This window comes from Scleropages formosus, chromosome 22 (assembly GCF_900964775.1).
Source record: "Scleropages formosus chromosome 22, fSclFor1.1, whole genome shotgun sequence".
Taxonomy (NCBI): domain Eukaryota; kingdom Metazoa; phylum Chordata; class Actinopteri; order Osteoglossiformes; family Osteoglossidae; genus Scleropages; species Scleropages formosus.
The window spans coordinates 20,607,375-20,624,897 of NC_041827.1; the positions used below are offsets into that span (position 1 = coordinate 20,607,375).

Here is a 17,523-nt window from a genome sequence, read left to right on the forward strand (position 1 = left end):
GTATGGTTTCAACTTGAATGTCGGCCCACTAATATCCCCCCCACCCCCATTGAGCATTACAGATAGGCATTTGGATCAACGGGTCCAAATTCATACTCCTCAAGCTGCTTGGGGGCATATGCACCCATGGATCGACATGCTTCACAGTACAGTCATGCACCGCTTAACAACCGACCCCATATACAACGGTGGTCCCATAACATTATAATGGAGCTGAAAAATTCTTATCGACTAGAGACGTTGTAGCGCAGTCTGATACTCACATGTTTGTAGTAGTGCTGTTGTAAACAAACCTACTGCACTGCCAGTCATATACAAGTACAGCACACACAATTACATGCGGTACATAATACTTGATAATGATAATAAGCATGTATGTTACTGGTTTATGTATTTACTATACTGTACTTTTTATCGTTATTTTATAGTGTACTTTCCACTTACAAAAAAAGTTTACTGTAAAACAGTATGCTGTGTTATACCAGCAGCAGTGTCATAAATCTCGTGTTTACAGTGTCTCTTGACTGCATTGAGGCTATACCATCTAGGTTTGTATAAGTACACTCTGTGATCGAGGCTATACCATCTAGATTTGTATAAGTACACTCTGTGATTGAGGCTATACCATCTAGATTTGTATAAGTACACTCTGTGATCGAGGCTATATCATATAGTGCTGTATAAGTACACTTTATGATCGAGGCTATACCATCTAGGTTTGTACAAATACACTCTATGATGTTCGCAAAACGACAAAATTGCCTAACGATTAATTTCTCAGAATGAATCCCCGTCGTTAAGCAACGCATGTCTGTACAATAAATATAACACAGTCCCACCCATCAGAGATATTTATTAATCTAAAGAGGCTCTACACCTCAATGTTACTACCGAGTCGCTGACTGCATTCCGAAGAGCGAACCGCTGGACTCGGCGAACTCACTGGCTGAACGTGTTCCTGCCCACAAACATGACAGGTGCTAAAGATGAGGGTGGGCAGGACTCTTCGGGTCCAGACCTGCACCAGCAACGAAACGGAGCTGCTTTGGCAACTGCTCAGGTGGATCGGCTCATGGTCCCAGGCGACTGTCATTGGCTGCTGCGCAAAGTCAATTACCTGAAGTATGCAGACTGGTTCCCTGGGAAGAGAGAGAAGTGCTACCCTTCAGCTGTGACAGGAATTCTCCACAGAGCAGCATGGCAAGGACTGAGTGCACAGCCAACAGATCATGCCTGAGATCAGAAAACAAGACTGTTTCTTAACCACGGAGTCAAAACACTTATATTTACTCATTTGTCTGACATATTGACATTTATTTATCAGACACTTTTCTCCAATGCAACTTCCAATGAACTCTATGTAGTGTTATCAGCCCACATATCTTATTCACCACAGTGACTTACACTGCTAGATACACTACTTAAAGTGGGTCACTCATCCATACAGCAGTGGAACACACACACACACTCTCTCCGTCTGTTACTCACACACTATGGGTGAACCTGAACAGCATGTCTTTGGACTGTGGGAGGAAACCCACACAGACACAGGGAGAACATGCAAACTGCACACAGACTGAGTGGGGATCAAACCCATGCCCTCTTGCACTGCCCAGGTGCTCTGAGACAGCAGCACTACTCACTGTGCCACCGTGCCCAGTTAAAACAGTTATTATATTAAAATTTATTCATTTACCTGACACATTTCTGCAAAGCACCTCGACAGCATAAGCTCCCTACAAGTACACACACACACACATTTTCAGAACCGCTTGTCCCTTACGGGGTCACGGGGAACCGGAGCCTACCCGGCAACACAGGGCGTAAGGCCGGAGGGGGAAGGGGACACACCCAGGACGGGACGCCAGTCCGCCGCAAGGCACCCCAAGCGGGACTTGAACCCCAGACCCACCGAAGAGCAGGACTGCGGTCCAACCCACTGCGCCACCACACCCCCTCCCTACAAGTATTTACCTATTTATACAGTTGGGACATTTTTTTAACTTGTCAAATCAGGGTAAGCGCCATGCTCAAGGATATTACAGCAAGAGGTTGGATTGAAACCTGCAAGTCCAAAGGCAGTGGCCTTAAACACTGTGCTACCTGGTGTCCCATTTTCACCGCTACCTACTCCCACGTCCTGCCTTTCCACCATGATTACAAGTGTTGGGGTATTAATGAGGGGCTGCATCAATGTACCATGCTGAAGCTCAACTACCTGTAGCCCAATCCCTTAGGCTGCATTGAAAATCCAGTGCTTACATAAAGGATTCATAGCTAATCTCGTGGCTGACGATGCAACTGGCACCTGCTGTAAGGTGGGAAAGAGAACATAGGTTAGTCCAGCATCCTCACATCCTCGTCCTCATCAGTGGCACAGCACAGCAGCACAGGCAAACTGACAGCATCCCCCAGCTCTGGGAAGCCGAATGATGATTGAATGCAGACATGACGTGGGAAGCAGTGAGCAGCCTAGCTTTACATAAGGTTCACATGGTTAGAGCTGCTACCGTTGGAATCGGACTCTGCAGGTTCAAATTCCACCTCCTACTACTATACCCTTGAGCAAGGTACTGCCCCAGAATTAATACGGTAAAAATTACGCAGCTGTATAAATGTGGAATTTGAGTGCAAGTGCCTTAACACAGCAGGGTGCTTAGGAGAAAAGTATCGGCTAAACAAATAAATACATTTGTTTAAATGTAAATATGCTGGAAGGCTCAGTTTCAGTGAAAGACACACATCGCACCAAAGTATGAAAGACAACAATGGTTTATTGGAATTATGGGATATATATAGAGGTTTTCAGTTCAGAACAAGAAAATATTACAGAAAACCTTACTAGAAACATATTCAGAACACACTTTGATTCAAAATTATAACAGGGAGTTCTCAAGTTTCTTTTAAAACTAGTTTTTCTTAAAAAGAAGTATTTTTCAAGAGAGACCGACTCAAGGTATTTAAAGAAGTGGTTATGGTAACTTATTGCTTATTATTGCATTGCTGAGCGCTTCTCCCACCCAAAAAGTTTATTAATAAATAAACAAACAAACAAACGGCAATAAAAGCAGGGAAGGCAGAGGGAGAGTAAATACAACCTTAGACAGAGAGAGGAAAAAAATATATAAAGAGTTTTTTGCAATACATAAAGATCTATTGAACTATTGTTCCGAGACTCAAGAGACCACTGCTAGAAGTGTGTGTGTGTGTGTGTGTGTGTGTAAAATTTTCCACTTGATCAAACAGCCATGATCATGATTGCGGCTAATAAGGTGGGGTCTGAGATGGGTAGAAACGAGGACAGAATCAGAGAGCTGCCAACAGCCAGTGGGCACATTCCTCCTGAGTTTTATTGCCTTTAAAAATCATCCGCACTCGTACTGTCCCCCGAAGGAATGGGGATCCGCCAACACGCGGGACAAGTTGGAGCGGCGGTGCGGAGCGCTGCGGTGCGGAGGCCCGTCGGGGCGGTCCGGCGAGAAGGGGGGTGGGCTCTTAGCCCGGCCAATCACAAAACAATGCGGTTGTTTTCCCCGCCCACAGAAGCCTGCGATTGGACACCATGCAGCGCAGCTCTTGTCAGCGATCCAATAAGACAATTGGCGTGACGTTTCAGACACGTGCAACAGACTCTGCCGAAACATCGGGCGTAGGAGTCAAACATTCGGGCTGGATTGTGAAACTACTTTCAGGTAATTTACGGGAAAAGTAATCTCGTTTTATAATAGTAATCGTTTTATAATAGTCATCTCGTCCACATTTAAAAAGGGTCTGAAAACTCGGCACAGTGGCACAGTGAGTAGCTGTGTATAATAAACCAGAAAGAACCGTTAAGGTGTTTCTTGAACTGTCACACCTACGGATGTGACGGTGTTAAAAGTAAAAAAGAAAAAAAAAAAAAAAAAAAAGTGGTGGTGAATGTTCCTGTTTTCATTCATTTCAGGATTCAGAGTGCAAAGGTCACAAGGTCAGAGGATCACAAAGCTCTGCACTGCTTCCACGCTGCAAGGTTCTCCTTGTCCTGCACAATGAACTGCGAGTTGACCTTCCTTTCCATCCCCAAGGAAATGGAGGCAGCGGTTCAGAATCGATGAGCGCACAAAAATACCATTGAGCTTTTAAATGAGCGACAACCTAATGCAATTTACTAATGACAAAATTGACTTAGAATTATTAATCGGGTTTCTGGCTTCCTGCTGCATATGTTCCAGTTTTCTCCTGCACCGCTGTGGTTAGGAACAGTCCGGACTGCACAATTTCTCTCGCAGCACCAAGGGCCGTGATTCCGCAGTTCCATAATTCCACGACCCACTCCCAAAATAGCGCAGTGTTGAAAACAAACCAGGGATGAACTATGTGCTTACTGCAGGGTAATGTTCCATAATGAGTTACATAGTGGCCCCTATAACCTTGCATTGGTTTATGTACATTGTGCTTATTCGTATTACACGTTTACGCTTCACCGCCTTATACAATTCGGATTTTGTTAAAAAATAATTTATGTTTTATACAGGAAATAAGACTGTGTGTGTTAAGAGTCCAGAAAAGAGCCTAAATGTCATAAATGGCAGTCACTTTAGTGCAGCACACAGCAGGTAATATTTAAAATTCTTGCAATCTCAAGGCCGTTTCCCAATCCAACTCCTGCTGCGGTACCCTTGAGTAAGGTGCTTACCCTCAATTGTGTCTGTTAAATAAATGTAATGTAAATGTAAATTGATACAGTAAAAACCCTGCTATACAAGTGAGAAAATCACTGCAGAGTACACTAACATTGGAGGTTGCCTAGAAAAAAATGTTAAAAACAATAACAATAATTAGTCAAAACAGCTCAGGAAATCATCGGCACACAGCTACCAGCAGTCCAGGACATCTACACCACACGCTGCCTCAGAAAGACGACGCGCATCATGAAAGATCACAGTCACCCCGCACGAGCACTTTTCTCTTCTCTGCCATCTGCAGAGCTTCTCAAGTCTATTCGAACCTGCACTGCTAGGTACAGGAACAGCTTTTACCACACTGCTGTAAGAGTATACAACACTAACCAATGTGCCACCTTTTGTAACTAGAGTTGGACTGTTCCCTCCAAGCACGTCGGCACGTTACACTGTCACTTCAAGTATTCTCACTAAGTATTCTGGCTGTCTATTGTTATTTATTGTTATTAGCATTATTTATTGTTATTGTTTTGTGCAGTATTATCTAATGTTTTTTTTGTTCGTAGTCTGTGGAGAAGCACTCAAAGAAGAATTTCATGGTACTTGTACCTATGACAATAAACCTTGAACCGTGAAAAGCATCTGCTAAATGAGAAAACGTCAATCACGAAGCTGAGTGAAAGGTTGCGTTACCGCTTTTCGGCCAGCAGGGGGCGGTACTGCTGCGGACGCGCACAGTTCTTTTCACACTGCAGTTATAAACCCTGTACAATAATCCCAGATTAAATGTAGACCAAACACCGGTCAGACCCCCTTGTAAATATTAATAAAACATCTGCTAGGTAATACAGGTCTCCTTTAATATGGAGGAGAAAACACTTTCTTGATTTCGTGATACACTATAATAAAATAATAAACAGCAGCTGGGAAAAACGGTTTTCAGACAGTCACAGTGTGTATATATGTGACGTGTGTGTGTCTCCTATGAAGTGACTTATAAAAAATTTGGAAGTCTATATTCCTATCAAAATGTCATAATTTCAGTTAACGCATAATGATAATAATTACAGCGAAATAATAAAAAATGATCCACAAAAAGTTGTTGTGTACGTACTTGTTTCTACTTGTCTACTAGTAATCAGAATATGATGATCATCTCAACAATTGAATTAGCGCTTATAAACAGTTGATAGCTGTCTTAAGTTTACAATAGATTATTTTAAGTTTTTTTAAAAAAAAAAAAAAAAGAAGAAGAAGAACACGGCGTTATTCATCCAAACCAAACTAAGCGCGTGGTTCTCAGCAGGCGCGCTCCCACCCAAAGCGCGCTCCCGCGGGCAGGGGGGTTCCTGGTCACACACATCTCTCGGAATGTGATATATGACAGACACGCCTGGAGAAGGTAGCTCGGTTGAGGTGGGGTTCCGATGGGAACGGCTCCGCTGCGAAGCGGACACGCGACACGCCGCGCTCGTCCCCGCGAACGCGACTCCTCATCATCCCGCTACCAGCGACACACGTTCACTCACTCACTGCGCACTAACCTGCTCAAAGCCAAAGGCTGGCTCTTCAGCTCGTAGTACGTCTTGGGCTCCTCCTGGAAGTCTTCTCCGACCTCGAAGTCCGGCACGATGCCCGATTCCGCCTGCATCGCGCCCGCTGTCAACTCGCAAACTTTCGTCGTTGCGAATTTGTCAATATGTGGTCAACAAACGCACTAAGTGTCAAGCGCACGGTGCCAGCTACGGGGCTTGTTTAGCGCTGGTCCTCCCGGCCGACAGGTGGCGCAGGCGTTTAATCGGTTTGAGGAAGTGTAGTTTTGTTGAACGCCCAAAGAACGCTGGTGAAACCAGGTCCCCGCAGGAAAAAACTACAAGTCCCATACATACCAATGACGACGTGTTTTTTACCAGCATGTACTTGGCCTGCTGTTTTTGACAGTGTAATCTCGTGTTAGCAGCTTTCTTTTCGTTCCGCTGAGTGTTGGAATTTTACCTAACTTCGTGGTAAAGGCCTCGTAACAACTGGGTCTAGGAAGTTACTTTGAAATCAAATTAAATACCAGACCGAACACCTGTTAAAAGTTTTAATGACATCAAAATCACTTTCAGATAATGTTTTTTTTTTTTTTTTTTTTCCTCTAAACCAGTGCGTGCACTGGAGGGACCGATATCCCGTTCCAACAGGATTATACAGTCTCCTTTCACCGACATACCACTCATTAATTAACATAAAAATTAATATAATTTTTAAGAGGATTTTTTTAATGAAGAGTAAATGTTTCGCATGGACATGTAACATGTCACAGGAACGTTTTAACTAGTCAACGTGTGTGTGTGTGTGTGTGTATATAGATATATAAATATATAAATATATTTTGGCCACAAAAACACCCACAGTTTTAACCGGTCAGTCCTTTCTTGGTCTAATAACAGCGCCACCTACAGTTTTACTCATTATACATGATTCTCTCTTTTCCCACAGGGCTGTTCAATAGTTTTTACTATTTTCACCAGCAGATGGCAGTATAGGACCAAATAAAAAGATATATTATTTCTAGGGAAAACCCTATTTCGGTCTTACAGACTGTGTTTTAATATGTTTGATTCACACAATTTACACCTTTTGTCTCTGAGTGCAACTTGTAATTGAAAAATCATAATTACACCCCAGATGTCTCTTTCCAAAACAAATGTATCAATTAGCTGTCATGGTCTGTAGGTCACCCTATATGTCAAACTTCCTTACGTTCTACTGTTTTTATTTCACAAAATGGGCATATTTATATAGACGGATATGTTTTAGTGGGGAATCACGTTGTTCCTTTTCAGGGGTGTTACCAGCATGGCCTCTCTTGGCACTTGGACGTCAGCCTCTCAGGTGTTTTGTCGATCTGAACAATCCATCTATCCATTTTCAGCAGTGACTCATGCAGTCAGGGATGCTGGACATGGTACGAAACACATCCAAACATGGGAAGAACATGTTAATTTTTATGGCCTCATTTTTATTTTCATTACCTTATTTACCAAAGTTTGGCAAAGCAAATCACTTTCTTCTGCACTCTTTCTGCAGATATTAATTATTATTGTCTTTTTATAAGCTACCTGTATAAATAGGTAAATTGCTGTAAGTAGTTTGTTGTAAGTTGCTTTGCGGAAAAGCATCAGGTAAATGTGTCAATGATAAATGATAACTTCTACATTTACATTTATTTATTTATCAGACACTTTTCTCCAAAGCAACTTCCAATGAACTCTGTGCAGTGTTATCAGCCCCCACACCTTATGCACCGCGGTGACTTACACTGCTATATACACTTCTTACACTGGGTCATTCGTCCATACGTCAGTGGAACACACTCTCTCTGTCATTCACACACTATGGATGAACCTAAACAGCATGTCTTTGGAGTGTGGGAGGAAACCCACTCAGACACGGGGAGAACATGCAAACTCCACGTAGACTGAGTGGGGATCGAACTGTTCCTTCTAGAGCAGAAGCAGATTGAGGAGCAGTCCTATGATCATAGGCACCTTTGACCGCTACTCTGGCCACCACTGCCGGTCGGCACACGGAATCTCAGCCTTGAGCACAATGGTGTGTCGTGACCTTTTTTTGGACTGATCAGTGTGTCTTCTTGCTTTGGCCAAACCCACATCTCCATTACGCCTCTATAGAGACGCCGCGAATGCTCGCTCTTGCTATTACCGCCCCACTCAATTAGAATTTTATCAACAGTATTTCCTCTGTGTATGTGGAAGATCAGATTGAACCTCATAAATTACAAGAAAAAGAAAACAGCCCACTGGACACACATGGCTGGGTGAACAGGAATATATATGTGGCAAGACAACGGTCTAAAAGGGCCAATCAAGGCAAGAAAATTGGCTGCTGCAAAATCGAACATTCAAACCGGTCACCCATGGACTGAGCGTAACAGCCATGGCTCGTATATGTTGCCGTTTCCTGCGCACAGCACATGTGCCCAATGTGCCCATGAGAAACGCTCCGAGGTACCCGAAGTGGTACAACTCCAAGAGCAAAGCTACCGTAATTGACACAAAATATGGCAAATCTCACCTTCTTGTCATTCAGAAAAGAATTAATAATGAAACCCCCACTGATTCCTATCAGATAAACTCACACACACATTTTCAGAACCGCTTGTCCCATACAGGGTCGCGGGGAACCGGAGCCTACCCGGCAACACAGGGCGTAAGGCCGGAGGGGGAGGGGACACACCCAGGATGGGACGCCAGTCCATCGCAAGGCACCCCAAGCGGGACTCGAACCCCAGACCCACGGGAAAGCAGGACCTGGTCCAACCCACTGCGCCACCGCACCCCCCCCAGATAAACTCAATCAAATTCAATATAATTATATAAAAAATCCAGTAATGAACACAGAAAATACATGATTAATTTACTGGCGCAGGAGGTCTAGGGGTTAAAGAAGTCCATTTATGACTAAATGGCTGTTGGGTTAAATCCAAGTAGGACAAATGCTTGCACAACATGTGAAGAAGGATCTTAACGTGAATCATTAAAGTAAAAGCTGTGTAAAAATGCATTATATTCAAGTTGTTTTAGTTTGATTGACTGTAACGCAGTGGATTTTTCTTGTACATACTGTACTACAATGATCAGGCAAAAAATTAAAACCACCTGCCTAATACTGTGTAGGTCCCCCTCGTGCCACCAAAACAGCTCTGATCCATTGAAGAATGGGCTCCACAAGACCTCTGAAGGTGTCCTGTGGTATCTGGCACCAAGACGTTCACAGCAAATCCTTTAAATCCTGTAAATTGCGAGGTGGGACCTCTATGGATCGAGCTTGTTTTTCCAGCACGTCCCACAGATACTCGATCGGATTGAGATCTGAGGAATTGGGAGGCCAAGTCAACACCTTGAACTCTTTGTCATGTTCCTCAAAACATTCCTGAACAATTTTTTTCCCAGCAGAACATTGGCCAGAGCTTCACCTGTCAATGGTTTTAATTTTGTGGCCGATTGGCGTAGCTATTCCTTTCTATCCATGTTATGATGGTATAATGCGGGTGGAATGGTGGCACAGTGAATAATGCTGCTGTCTCATAGTGCCTGGCTGGTGCGAGAGGATGTTGGTTTGATCCCCACTCAGTTTGTGTGGAGTTTGCATGTTCTACCCTATGTCTGTGTGGGTTTCCTCTGGGTGCTCTGGTTTCCTGCCACAGTCCAAAGACATGCTGTTCAGGTTCCCCCATAGTGTGTGAGTGACAGAGAGAGAGTGTGTGTGTTCCACTGATGTATGGATGAGTGACCCAGTGAAAGTAGTGTATCTAGCAGTGCAAGTCACCTTAGTGAATAAGGTGTGTGGGCTGATAACACTACATAGAGTTCATTGGAAGTCGCTTTGGAGAAAAGCATCTGCTATGTAAGTAAATGATAAAGTACGGTGTGGCATCTACAATAACTCTTTCCTGTTGTGCTCAGATGAAATGCCATCCACTCGCATTGTTTGCGAAGAGTTCATGGAGACTGCTTGCGTACTTGGTGCGCTTCATCGCCCTCCGTTTAAATTAGAAAACTGATGAAAAACAAGGTCTGGGGCGGTTAAAAAGAGGCAGGAAAGCAAAGCGGTAAGAATCCGTCCACATTAAAATATGACCACAACTGAGAGAAGCAGAGCTGGTGGGAATTCCGTTCTCTCAAGAACAAAGTGCTGAGCAATTCAGCCAGAGAATAAAAAAAGCCCACATTTCAACAGAATACCACGGTGCTGTTCTGCAGTACAACTGTCAAGTCCTGGCTGAACATCTGGCAATGACTCTGACTGGGAAAATTGGGGAAAACGTGTCTTTGGTGTTGCTGCACCACAAAATTATTTCTCTTATTGCCTTTATTATTTTGACTCTGCATATTCTAACAAACATCTTAAGCTCGTGTCTTGGCCGCTATTATTCAGCTACAGTTGTCAACGTGGTTTTACGAGCAAATCAGACTTAATTGCACTTCCAACAGTGTTGGCAGGTTCACCAATGTGGAGCTTCAATGTAAAGGAAATATCTGCATTTTGGAAGAACAAAGGAGGCAGTGCTGTGTTCCAGGGGACAGAGATGTTCACACACACACATATACACACACTTTTGGATGAGGCTAATGAGATGGTAAAGGGAATTTTACCAGGTTTGAGAGGAGCCTAATGAGATGGTGATCAAAATCCCACAAAACGGGGGATGAGGGATGAGGGATGAGGGACGGGGGGGCAATCCCCTGGGCGAACCACTTAACGCTTTCAGGAACCCGTTTTTTCACCAGTATCAAACCTTTTGGTTGCCTAGACACCGACAATAATCTGTTCCTCTCAGGATGGAAATATCCGGAATGATTAACTTTTGCTTGGCAGTCAGAGTGGCGCAGTGTGTGTATGATTTTTTTTTTTTGTTGTTTAATTTTTTTTCTCTGCGCTCCTGGTTTCCTATCGGCCCGGTTGCCCTGGCAATTAGAAGCCGCTCCATTGTTCAGTGGGCCGTATCTCCACGACACACCCTTCCTTCTGCATTCATCGCTCACACTCTTTGTCTGTGAGATTGGCCATTTCAGAATCCATCACTCTATTCAAAAATGGGCCTCATAATCAATTTTCTGGGACAGCATGAGCCTGGCACAAAAGGGGAAATAATGACTGATTCATATGATGTGATTCATATAAGTGATTCATAGAAAAATATACATGAGTACTTCAGTTATTCATGAATATTTTCTGTTTTTTGGTAAAAGTTTCATTAGTGCGAAACTGCAAATTAATAAGTATAATTTTTCACACATTTGTTGGTTTTAATTATTTTGGACTGTTTTGTGTCCTTTACCCTGGTACTGATGTGCGTTATGACTGAAGGTGACTAATATTTCTCTGCTTGCTTAGATTGTAATGTTTTGATGTTAATTAACTGTTGAACCGTCTGCATGAGGCGCCAGTGTGGAACATCATGTACAGTTTCATATTCATTACGTCTGTTATCCAAGAAAACGTATTTATTCTCTGTGAGAAGTTAAAGCTTCTGTTTATTCACTTTTTAGACAGTTTTTTTTTTTTTAAATTCTGAGCAGTTAATAAATGATGCGATTATTAGAGTATTTCATAAATCGGTGTGTATATAATATGTTGTGGGTTTTTGTGCTGTGTATGTTTTGCAGGCGCTGCCGTTTAATCCCCGCACGTATCAGCGAACACACACACACACACACACACACACAGAGAGGCAATTCCTGTAAAATGTGTTTTTGGCGGATCCGAAACGCGCGCGCGTCCCTTTCAAAAGCCGGATTATCCGGCAGCACAACGACACAATCTCATTAACCTGCCTCCCCCGGGACGGCGCGCATGGCACGGGAGAGCGCGGGACGCGGGGACGCGGGGACGCGCATCGCTAGGCGTGAGGGGTGCCGGATCATTAAAAAAAAACACAAGGTGTGAATAGGGGCAGAGAGGCTGGGAACGCGGGAGCGCGCTGGACGCGGGGGCGAGCGGGGACTCGTCGGTTGCGGGAGTGCTCGGGAGCGCGGCGGGGCAGAAGGCGTGGTGTGTGTGTGTGCGTGCGTGTGCGTGTGCGCGCGCGAGAGTGTGTTGGTGTGTGTCTCAGGGTGCGATCTGCGGAATGAGGCGGTTTCCTGACTGAACAACAGAGCCACACACACACACACACACACACACACACACACACACAGACGCGCGCGCGCAGAGGCTGGAGAGGAGGAAGGAGGAAGGCGCTTTAAGGGAGAGACGTGCAGGGAATAAACACCGAACCGAGGAGCTGAAATACAGGAGGCGCGAGGTAAGAGTGTGTGTCCAGTTTTATTGCGTCTCACAACATTTATTTATGTATCGTGCTCGCGTCGTTGAGGGACAGGTGGGATGGGACCGCCTGTGTGATTCTGTCTGGCGAGCTATGACAGCACACGCACACACGCATTCGCGGCCGGTGCAGTGTTACAGTGTTACAGTGTTACCCACATGTGATGTGTGTAACGGAGGCGTCGGGCGGCGCACGCGGATCGCGGATTTGGCCGCCCGCGTGCACTGCATTCTCTTTGTATCGATTCATTTTTTTTCCCTTTGATCGCTCGTATGTTGGCGCTGCATTTTTCTGTCGCGAGGACAGATCATGAGATCATGCACGAAGTGGTATTTTTCAAAACAAAAAACGCCACAACAGCGAGCGCGGGTGAGGTGCGCGTCTCTCCTTTGTTGTGACAGAAAACACAGCTGTCCGGCGGACCCGCAGCCTTAGACGAGCGAGCGCGCCCGCGCGCGCACACGTGTATCACAGAAGAAGGTATGAAACGGTCCTGCACGCGCATTTTAAAAGGCGAAGCTGGCAAAGGGAACGAGCCCCTCCGTTGTCGCAGAGGCTTTTGTGCAGCGCGGTCGCCACCCGCAGAAAATCAGAGCGGACCGAAGAAGTAAGAGACTTTTGTTGCTTCATTAATTATTAATATGTTCGAGGGCGTGCTTTCCATTCATAACTGCAGAGCAGATATTATCTAATTCGTAACTGACGAAGCAGGCGGTTCCTGTTTGCGCAGCGTTCGCGTTAATGACTGCTTAAGCCTTAATTCTGTATTTCTTCACTTTTCTTTACATGTTCGATATAGGAACATAGTTGATATGAGAATGAGCACTGCACACTTGGGGGGGGGGAGCACTGCACACCAGGGCACCGAACACTGTACACGGGGGGCACTGCACTGGACACTCATACACTGCACATTGCGGGGGGGGGGGGGGCACTGCACACTAATGCACTAGTGCACCGGACACTAGTACACTGCACACTGGGGGGGGGGGGCACTGCACACCAGGGCACTGAGGGGCACTGGACACTTGAGCACAGCACGGGGGGGGCACTGCACTGCACTGCACTGCACAGCACATTAAGGCACTGGGGGCCCTGCACACTGGAGCACTGCACACTAATGCACTAGTGCACCGGACACTAGTACACTGCACACTGGGGGGGGGGGGGGGGGGGGGACACTGCACACTGGAACACTGGTGCTGATTCTGGGTCATTTTGGTCAGACTGAGGAGGTCTCATGTCCTGCAAAGCTTTTGAGTTTTCATGTTCATAGTGGTTGAATTATTTTTAAAGAAGACAGATGATTACTGTCTGGAAAAATAAAACTGAAATTCTTTTTTTTTTTTCTTTTGCAATACCAATCTGCTTGGCTGGTTCATCAAAACTAAAAGTTTTAATGGCAGAGGAGACAGAACCACAAAGCAGTCACGTGTGTCTTTGTTGCACGTTGTTGGCAGCAGGGGTGTGTGTGTGTGTGTGTGTGTGTGTGTGTGTGTGTGAAGCACGGACACGCGTGTGCTTGTTTCCCTATAAACACTCACACACTTGAAGCTTCTCTAAAGACAAAGAAAAGAGGGGCTTTCAAGGGCCCTGGTCTGCAGCACCGAGTTCTGTCCCCAGTTTCCCGTTTCCTGGGATAAACACATAATGGTCCAAGCAAAAATGGGGGTGGAAGTGCGATATCCTGGGCAGGTTCTGCTCTAGTTTATGTTCAGTCTGTGCGGTGCACTGGCTCCTGAAATTACTGTAAAACAACCCCTCTAATCACAATTTACAAGTCAGCAGGCAGAAACCGTCTTTGATTTATTAAGGGACAAAATTAAAACCCAGGAAATCGAACTGTGTTCGAGTGACATCCATCAGTTTTAATACAGCAATTAAGTGAGAGTTATATAATCACTAATATTGCACATTTGTGTGTCGGTAATACACATTGCATAAAATCGATGTCTTCCAGAGAACAATGTCTATGAAATATTCAGTGTGATATACAGTGTTGTACCTAAACACATTCTGTACACAGTGCTTTTACAAAACGCTCGAGTGTGAAATGCACAGTGCTTGTAAGTTGTGTGTTGAATTCCTGAGATGGGTTATTGATAGAATTACCCTGCACTCCAGTAACACGTAACAATACATTTTGGCTGCATTCGCTTTTTAAAACCAGCCGTACACACACACACACACACACACACACACACACACACACACACACACACACACACTCACACACATACACACGCTCACGCACAATGATTTCAGAACAAAAGCAGACAAGCACTGTGTTGACTTTAGTCTAGGATGTTCGGCAGGTTTCAATGGGGTCAGCGGTTCCAGTTCAATAAAGCCATTAGCTGTCACCGAAGATTCCATCACTGGTACTCGGCCAGCGGAGCCAAGAGTTATTTGCCATTTCTGGCACATTAATGGCTTCATCGATACAGTATCGTTTTAAAGGTACAGGCACCATGCAGAACAACACACTGGAGCAGCCTAGTTTTGGGTTTAGTCCTCACACTTGAGTTATTGCATCATACCTTTCTGTATTTTTTCCTGGGATTAAAGTGGACAAACAGATATGAGGTGCTTTTTTTGTACCGGTGCTCTGGTTACAATGACTAACTTGACACGGTGACATGAGGAATGCCCGTATCCTGCTTTGCAGGATGTAAATGAATGATGTACGAAGGAACCCTTCCTCTATCTGTTTAAAGTACCTTACACATAAATGTATGTACAGGCAGCACGGTGGCCGAGTGGGTACTGCTGTCTCACAGCACCTGGGTAGTGCGAGAGGGCATGGGTTTGATCCCCACTCAGTCTGTGTCGAATTTGCATGTTCTCCCTGTGTCTGTGTGGGTTTTCTCTGGGTGCTCTGGTTTCCTCCCACAGTCCAGACATTCTTTTTTCACTGTAGCCCAAATATTATATTTACATGTATTTATTTAGCGGATGCTTTTGTCCAAAGCAACTTCAGATGAACTCTATGTAGTGTTATCAGCCCAGACACCTTATTCACCGCGGTGACTTACACTGCTAGATACACTACTTACACTGGGTCACTCATCCGTACATCAGTGGAACACACACACGCTCTCCGTCATTCACACACACTATGGGTGAACCTGAACAGCATGTCTTTGGAGCGTGGGAGGAAACCAGAGCACCCAGAGGAAATTAACGCAGACACGGGGAGGACATGCAAACTCCACACAGACTGAGTGGGGCTGGAACCCACGTTCTCTCACACCACCCAGGTGCTGTGAGATAGCAGCACTACTATTTTAGTGAAAAGTCAAGAGTTTTGGAAAGTTATGGCTGATCTTCAATCACAGTTTACCAGGATCCTACAGAACCTTAGCTGGATGCAGCCTAACAGCAGCCACTGTTGCAGTGGAATGTATACATTTTGGCAAGATTTGAATCCCTGGGGGTATTTACTATTTTTAATATTTTTTGTGAACAAGAATCCAGTGTCATTGTCAGAAGAGAGAGCGCTGTCCCGGCTGAAGTGTCAAAAACAGGAATCCGAGATGACGCTACAGATGTTCGCCGGCGTGGAAGCGGACGGTGAGCGCTACTCTGTGCCGTTTCCCCCCGGCAGTGTCTCCTCGCGGCGCTTCGACAGGAAATCCTGTGTAGAACAAACAGTCTGTGACCGATTCGAGGCCGCAGAATAGCGGAGGCTAAATGAACCCCGTCTGTCCCAACGTACCCATTTCACCTTCCAAAAAAAGGGACCATATGTTTTCTGAAATGAAGCTGCTGCTTAGAGCTGTAAACAAAATAATTCTGGCTTATTTTAGCTGTCCTTGTGGGAAAACCAAACAGACAAGAATGATTTTTTTCCCAATCCTCAATGTCACCCATGGCTGAAAATTAATTGTAATTTTATCATTAGTTTTTGCTTGCATTACATTCATCTGACACTCATCTCCAGAGTGACTTACAGTGATTTTACCCATTTATTCAGCTGAGCAATTTTTACTGTATCAATTCAGCACCTTACTCAGGTGGGATTCAAACCTGATTCCATTGAATGCCTAGGCAGGGGCTTCGACCATTGTACCACCAGCCCCCCCCCGTATGTGCCTACATGAGAAATTACATTTATGTTTATTCACTTAGCAGATGCTTTTCTCCAAAGCAACTTGCAATGGATACTATGTAGTGTTATCAGCCCACACACCTTATTCACCAAGGTGACTACACTACTAGATATACTACTTACAAGGGGTCACTCATTCATACATCAGTGGAACACATTCTCTCTGTCACTCACACACTATGGAGGAACCTGAATAACGTGTCTTTGGACCGTGGGAGGAAACCAGAGCACCTGGAGAAAACCCACACAGACACAGGGAGAACATGCAAACTTCACACAGACTGAGCAAGGATAGAACCCACATTCTCTCACACCACCCAGGCGCTCCTCACTGTGCCACCCAGAATTATTAGCCAAGAAATAGCTGACACACTCATAAATATATACGGTATGTATGATCACCCTTTAGGGGCACGGTGGCGCAGTGGGTTGGACTGGGTCCTGTTCTCCAGTGGGTCTGGGGTTCGAGTCCCGCTTGGGGTGCCTTGCAATGGACTGGTGTCCCATCCTGGGTGTGTCCCCTCCCCCTCCGGCCTTGCGCCCTGTGTTGCCGGGTAGGCTCCGCGACCCCGTATGGGACGAGCGGTTCCGAAAATGTGTGTGTGATCACCCTTTATTCCTTATACAGACAGTCCCTGACTTACGATGGGGTTACGTTCTGATAAACCCCTCGTAAGTTGAGAATATTGTAAGTCAAAAATGCATTTAAATCAAAATTCAAAGTACGGGCGCAACTGAACGCGTTTTGCGATCGCACCGTCGTAAAGTCGAAAAATCTCAAGTCAGACCATCGTAACTCAGGGACCCTCCGTATACAGTATTTTATCTGTACGAAATAGGTGACTTATGCAGCTCACAATGCTCTGTTAGGGCTCAGTATGTTCATTTAGGGCAGAGGCTCTTTGGATGTTCAG

The 17,523-nt window shown here is 45.1% G+C and overlaps 2 protein-coding genes across 5 annotated transcripts in view; one reads left to right on the plus strand and one right to left on the minus strand.

The window, feature by feature from the left end:
* mitfa (melanocyte inducing transcription factor a) overlaps window positions 1–6,416 on the minus strand; it is a 46,791-nt gene extending 40,375 nt beyond the window's left edge. Inside the window, exon 1 of the mRNA XM_029247808.1 lies at window positions 6,206–6,416. Coding sequence (XP_029103641.1) covers window positions 6,206–6,312 — 107 coding nt within the window. The 5' untranslated portion in view covers window positions 6,313–6,416. The remainder of the gene's footprint in view (window positions 1–6,205) is intronic.
* Window positions 6,417–12,237: 5,821 nt separating this feature from the next.
* frmd4ba (FERM domain containing 4Ba) overlaps window positions 12,238–17,523 on the plus strand; it is a 53,800-nt gene continuing 48,514 nt past the window's right edge. For 2 of the 4 annotated variants that reach the window (XM_018734137.2, XM_018734135.2), the window contains exon 1: window positions 12,239–12,477. The gene's annotated coding sequence lies outside the window, so the exon portion shown is untranslated. Of the gene's footprint in view, window positions 12,478–12,826; window positions 13,106–17,523 lie in introns of those variants that run through there. The other 2 variants (XM_018734136.2, XM_018734134.2) reach the window with 2 other exon arrangements.